The 7,013-nt window shown below is 45.2% G+C and overlaps 1 protein-coding gene across 2 annotated transcripts in view; it reads right to left on the reverse strand.

Moving 5' to 3' along the window:
• ZNF398 (zinc finger protein 398) overlaps window positions 1-7,013 on the reverse strand; it is a 37,186-nt gene that overhangs the window by 17,530 nt on the left and 12,643 nt on the right. For both annotated transcript variants that reach the window (XM_040471670.1, XM_040471669.1), the window contains 2 exons: window positions 3,286-3,412; window positions 2,601-2,714 (listed from right to left, as the gene is read on the reverse strand). In XM_040471670.1, the coding sequence (XP_040327604.1) occupies window positions 2,601-2,714; window positions 3,286-3,412 (241 nt within the window). The remainder of the gene's footprint in view (window positions 1-2,600; window positions 2,715-3,285; window positions 3,413-7,013) is intronic.

Raw genomic sequence — 7,013 nt, forward strand, 5'->3', positions numbered from 1 at the left:
TCGGTTAAGCGTCTGACTTCAGCCAGGTCACGATCTCGCGGTCCGTGAGTTCGAGCCCCGCGTCAGGCTCTGGGCTGATGGCTCAGAGCCTGGAGCCTGTTTCCGATTCTGTGTCTTCCTCTCTCTCTGTCCCTCCCCCGTTCATGCTCTGTCTCTCTCTGTCCCAAAAATAAATAAACGTTGAAAAAAAAAATAATAATAAAAAAAAAATAATAATAATAATAAAAATGCTATATATTGATCTGCCCAAATAATATGAAGCCTGTCCTCAAGTTCTAGTAAGTACCTAGGTTGATAATCACCAATGTAAGCTAAAACTGTACGGAATCAAACCAGAGCATTAAAGAAATTCAATGCTTACACTGTTTGTTAATTTTCCGTAAACATGTATTAATACATTTGGTTGACCACCCACAAATGGAGCCTTAAAAACCATGATAAGGGGCACCTGGGTGGCTCAGTCGGTTAAGCATCCGACTTCAGCTCAGGTCATGATCTCATGGTTCGTGAGTTTGAGCCTCGCGTCGGGCTCTGTACTGACAGCTCAGAGCCTGGAGCCCATTTCGGATTCTGTCTCCCTCTTTCTGATCCTTCCCTACTTGCGCTCTCTCTCTCTCTCTCTCAAAAATAAACAAACATTAAAAAAAAAAAAAAAAGCCATGGTAAAAATAGACAAAATGGCAACTAAATGAAATTTTCATATATTATTATAAAACCAAATTATTTACACCTTTTCCATTCATCCTCAAAAATAAGATGACACCCTGATTTATATTGGTTGAAAACTATGTTAGATAGCCAATAACATCAACTACGGCATAATTTCCAATAATTTCTGTAATCGAGTCACCCATCTTTGTGATACGATTTTAGATTCATTACTTAGATCCATGATATGAAGGTTCATCAAATTCAACCTGTTTGATTGCTTAATACCACCACCCACAGAGACTGTAGAATAACATAATGTGTGGCAGATATATACATTCTTCAAAATTCAGAGACTGTTGGGGTGCATGGGTGGCTCAGTCAGTTAAATGTCCAACTCTTGATTTCAGATCAGGTCATGATCTCGGTTTGGGAGATAAAGCCCCAAGCTGGGCTCAGTGCTGACAGCGTGGAGCCTGCTTGGGATTCTCTCTCCCCCTCTCTCTCTCTGCCCCTTCGCCTGTTCACATACTCTCTCAAAATAAAGAAACAGACATTTAAAAATAAAAAACTCAGGGCACCTGGGTGGCTCAGTCGGTTAAGCGTCCAACTCTTGGTTTCGGCTGAGGTCATGATCTCATGGTTCGTGGGTTCAAGCACCGTGTTGGGCTCTGAACTGTCAGTGCGGAGCCTGCTTAAGATTCTATCTTTCTCTTTCTCTGCCCCTCCCCTGCTCTTCTTTGTACTCTTTCTCTCTCTAAATAAATAAATAAACTTAAAAAAATATATTGAACTCTAGGCTAATGATATTCATACTGAACTACATATGGGGATTTTTTTTTTTTTTTTAAGAAGGAGAGAGAGAGAACTCAAGCAGGGGAGGGGGCAGAGGGAGGAAGGAAGAAAAGGAGGACAGGGAGGGAGGGAGGGGGGAGAGAGGGAGACAAGGAATGAATCTTAAGCAGGCTCCACACTGAGTGCGGGGTCAATCCCACAACCCTGGGATCATGATCTGAGCCGCAATCAAGTGTTGGGCACCAAGCCAACTGAGATGACCCAGGCGCGCCTCTGGGGAAATGTACTGATGTGTGTATTGAACTGGAAATACACTGAAAATAGGATGGATTAATAGGGATGCAGAGATGGATAAATACGTGTAAACTGTTAGTGACAGAATCTAGGTGGTAGGTATCTAGGTGTTCACTGTAAAATTATTTCAACTTTTCTATTTAGAAATTTTCATAATGAAACATTAGAAAAATATAGTGCCCGGGAGAGGGGGTGGGTTCCAAGAAAAGTTCATCTAATAGAGTGGTCTGAAGGATGAACTTTCTGTGAGCTTTCTGTCCAACAAAGAACGAAATGGTGAGCTTTTTCTGACCGCAGAGGTGGGACTTGAGACAAACACTACAACTGTACTTGGCTGAGCAGTCTTTGCACACAACAGCAGGCAGCCGCCAACCAAATAAAGTAGGGAGGGCTCATTAATGACAGCTGGCTCCCAAACCAGGTGAAGTTCACTTTGCTCAGGTGGCCATCATGGGCTCCGCCGATTAAGCGCATCTCCGAGGGACCCTGCGGACGCCCACCGCCCCCCATCATTTCTGACCCGCCTGGTGTATACTCACTGAAGCCACTTCCCTCCAGGAAAGCATTACCGCTTCCCCTGCCATCTAAGGATGTGAATTTTACCAGATAATTAGGTGTGGGAACCAGTCACGGAACACCATGAATAGCCCTCAGAGGTGCGGTAGTCGTGGGGACAGGCCACGGACCGGCGATCTCTAATACTCCCTCCTATTTAAGTGTCTGAGGGTCAGGCGTTACTCACGGTCTAGCTGATTGAGATTGGAGAGGCTCTAGAAGCCCCAAGCCCTGCTTACTTAGTTCTGAGCCATCGTCTCTGACCAGGAAGGGGAGACAAGGAGGGGATCATCTCCTCTCCTACTTACCTTCACTGGGGTCTGTGGGAATCTCACTCTCCTCTGGTCCTGCCTGCTCCTCTGTGTTATGCTCTCCTTCCGGCTGAATCTGAGATAAGACATCAGGTTGATTCATGGCATAATCTAGGAGAGGAAGAAGGGAAAGGAGGTATGACAAAGAGCTCAATGAGGATGACAACTAATTACCATTAAGGCTGAATTGTAGGCTTTGAGGTCCACAGTCCCAGGGAACTTGTTTCAGATTCTAACAAGTTGGGTGCTAACAAGTTGGAGCGCTCCTCCCCTACCATTCCCCTCCTGTACGGATGACATCTCTTGGGAACGCACACGAGAGGAGAGGTGATGGGAAAGGCATGTGTGCTACTTTAGCACTGCCCACCTGCTACTTTCACTGAGGAAGAGGGACAGTTGCCTCAAGGGGGAGAACAAGGCCCTTTCAAAGTGAAGAACACCTATGGAAACCACTGCAACTGGGAGACCCCTAACCCTGAGCTTCATTCTCCATCCGATGAACTGGCAGGAGAGATTATGATTTCCTACTTGGGAAGGGTGAACTGGAAATCTCTGGCTTGCACCTAGAATCTGAAGTGTGTGGGGACAGAGGGAAAATGAGGACCACTGGAGGGAAAGGGACTGCTCTAAGCCCCCGTGGAGCTGGGGTCCCCTCATTCAAAAGGCGCCAACTTAGCCTCACCCATGGAGATAAGAGACTCGTAGTTGCCCTTCATGATATTCTTGTAAAGCTCTTTTTGCCATTCTTCTAATTTTTCCCACTCTGGAGTGGAAAAGTAGATGGAGATATCATCAAATGTCACAGGCACCTGAAATTATAATCATATTGGAGTTAGTCCCTCCCACTGCAATTCAGTCATTTAGCCAATCTTACTAAGTGCCTACTTGTCACACAAAGACTGTGTGGGATGCAGGAGGGATACAGGAAAAACAGAGCACAGACCCGACCTCTAGGAGTTGAAGATGTTTTCAAGGAGAAAGGCAATAAACTTTAGAGCGACCAGTTTGGGGAGGTTGGAGCAAATGACTTGTAAACAGTCCCTCACGGAGAGAGGCACAGATGCAAAGCGGTATATAATTCACACGATACAACATGTTCTGAATACCCACTACGTACAAGCTTTATCCTAAGTGCCAAGATTACAAAAATACGGTTTCTGCCCAAAATAAGCATATGGTCACATTCAAATTGAAGACATGGACCAGAAATTTTGGATATCGAGCTATAATAGGGCTGGGATGAGTCCAGAAGAGATGGGGCTCTGGTGGGTTATTAACAGGCCTAATGGGAACAGGAAAAACATGTAAGCATGGAAAACTGGAGATTACTTTCAGAGGACAATTGATGAAGCCTGCCGAGTTGGGAGCTCGGGCTTCATGTAGGGAATGGTCATACGCAGAACAGAATCCCCCCACCCTCTGGCAAAGTTTCGTCCAAAGCCAGGCACTTTTCCCTAGGTAAAAACTGGAAGGTTCATGGGGCGCCTGGGTGGCGCAGTCGGTTAAGCGTCCGACTTCAGCCAGGTCGCGATCTCACGGTCCGTGAGTTCGAGCCCCGCGTCGGGCTCTGGGCTGATGGCTCGGAGCCTGGAGCCTGTTTCCGATTCTGTGTCTCCCTCTCTCTCTGCCCCTCCCCCGTTCATGCTCTGTCTCTCTCTGTCCCAAAAATAAATAAAACGTTGAAAAAAAAAATTAAAAAAAAACAAACTGGAAGGTTCTTCTGTAATGAAGTATAAGAGTTGCCTGGGGAATTTAAGGTACCTAGTACGGGCACTATCGCCTCATTCTGGCATCTAGCTGATCATAAGGCTAGCTCACCCTCCTGTCACCGGACAGCTTCCTGTAGTTAAATTCTGAAATACAAGCTAAGCACTAACTGTCAATGCCCATTTAGCAAAGTCGGCCACTTGAACAAGAAAGACTAAAATAAGGGAGGAAAATGTGGAAGGAAACAAATACCCAGGCAACAGAATTTAAAAAACAAAAACAAACCACCACCACCTCCTAACTAGTATTCCCACAAAGATTTGAGAGATATTACACCACCCATAAAATAAAAACAGGATACTATGGAAAAAGGAATATCAGAGAAGAAGAAACATTTCTGGTATCTACTATACACACACACACACACACACACACACACACACACACACACACACACTTTTTTCCCAAAATTAAAAAATTCAATGAAAACCATACGTATTTATTTTCATAAACTTAACATACTCATTAAGAGTCAAAGGTCTATGCAATACTATGAGGCAACTGGGTTTATTTTCTAATTGCTTCATTTTCCAACTAGAAATTTTGTTCTTTAGGGGCTAGAACTTTAAATTACTTACTTTACACTTGCTCAGCACCTAAAGCCAGGGTGAGGGCAAGTGTAGATGACATAATTGTATCTAATGTCACTACACAAAAGATTTGTGATACCTTACAACAAAAACACATGACAAAATAATGATTAAAAAAAAAGGATCAGGATGGGATTCTGGTTCAAGGCTATGAACTAAACACATATGTATCTTCCTTCCCTCCCTGAGTTCTACTGAAATGACAGTAAATAAGATCAGCAGGGACTAAATCTTTTTTTCTTTTAATGTTTTTTTATTTTTGAGGAGGGGAGGGGCAGAGAGAGAGGGAGACAGAGAATCCAAAGCAGGCTCCTCACTGGGAGCGCAGAGCCCATTGCAGGGCTTGATCTCATGAACCACGAGATCATGACCTAAGCCGAACTCAGACACTTAACTGAGCCACCTAGACGCCCCATAAATCTAAAGCAGTGCCAAGAATAAGGAGAAGCCATCACTAGACCAGAGTTTTTGATGAGTTTCGCACCGAGACCCAAACGATGGGCACGCGCTGGGGTCCAGGGTGTGGGAGGAAGCCGCAGCTCCGCTACTCCGCGGACAGACTGCAGTTGAAGAATCCAGAGAATTCCAAGCTCAAAGCCGGCAGAGACAATGAATGAGTGGGAAGAAAAGTGATTGTGGGTTGCAGTTTGAAGGTCTATCTTGGGACTAGCAGGGACCCCTCCACTGCCCTGGCAGAGAGAGGAAGTGGCAGCGTTTACCCCAGAGCTGAAACGGCAGACATCACCTCTAAGGACATCTAACAGCCCAGCCCACCTGGAGACAGCATGCACTTCCAGAGGGCATGTGACGACACAGAGTACCACTTCCCTCCTGGTTTCTGGGTGGTCCCTGCACCCCGTACTTGCTCCTCACCAGGGCACCTCAAAGCAAAGCCCAACTATGTCTAGCATCAATGGAGGCAGCTCTCTGCTGTAAAGGAAAGATCTTTTGGTTAAACAGACTCACACGGTGGCCGAGGAGACATGCCAGCTTCCTGTCATTAACCTATTAATCAATTCAGCCTGTCACTTATGGATACACAACCTAGGTTTACTCAATATTAAAAAAAAAAAATGATGCTGTGAGGATACACAAACACTACAAATGATCCTAGAAGAAAAAACAATGAACAGGGGCATCTGGGTGGCTCAGTCGGTTAAGCATCCAACTTCGGCTCACGTCATGATCTCACAGTCCGTGAGTTTAAGCCCCGCGTTGGGCTCTGTGCTGACAGCTCAGAGCCTGGAGCCTGCTTCAGACTGTGTCCCCATCTCTCTGACCCTCTCCCATTCATTCTCTGTCTTTCTCTGTCTCAAAAATAAACAAACATGAAAAAACAAAAACAAAAACAAAAAAACAATGAACAAATCAAACAAGCCTCTAATACATATTCCCAGAGACATTTGAATATCACATCCATTTAAATAAATTCAGGTTGCTTCAAAAAAGGAGATAGAAATAACTATTCTTGAAAATTAAATATGTAATTTTTTTTAATGTTTATTTATTTTTGAGAGAGACAGAGCATGAGTGGGGGAGGAGCAGAGAGAGAGAGGGAGACACAGAATCCAAAGCAGGGTCCAGGCTCCAAGCTGTCAGCACAGAGCCCGACGCGGGGCTCGAACTCACAAACCATGAAATCATGACCTGTGCTGAAGCCGGTCACTCAACCAACTGAGCCACACCCAGGCGCCCCTAAAGATGTAATTTTTAAAATAAAAATGAGAAAGTCTGGAAAGGAAGGTGATGAAACTCTAAAAAGGTGAACAAGGGGCTCCTGGGTGGCTCAGTCAGTTAAGCATCTAACTCTTGATTTCAGCTCAGGTCAGGATCTCATGGATCGTGGGTTTGATCCCAGTATCAGGTTCTGCACTGACAGTGCGGAGCCTGGTTGGGATTCTCTCTCTCTCCCTCCCCCAACTTGCACATGCGTGCGCTTTCTAAATAAATAAATAAATATGGGGCGCCTGGGTGGCTCAGTCAGTTGGGCGTCCGATTTCAGCTCAGGTCATGATCTTGCAGTTTGTGAGTTCGAGCCCCGCGTCAGGCTCTG

Source organism: Herpailurus yagouaroundi, unplaced genomic scaffold (assembly GCF_014898765.1).
Source record: "Herpailurus yagouaroundi ecotype Mexico unplaced genomic scaffold, PumYag 100, whole genome shotgun sequence".
Classification (NCBI taxonomy): Eukaryota; Metazoa; Chordata; class Mammalia; order Carnivora; family Felidae; genus Herpailurus; species Herpailurus yagouaroundi.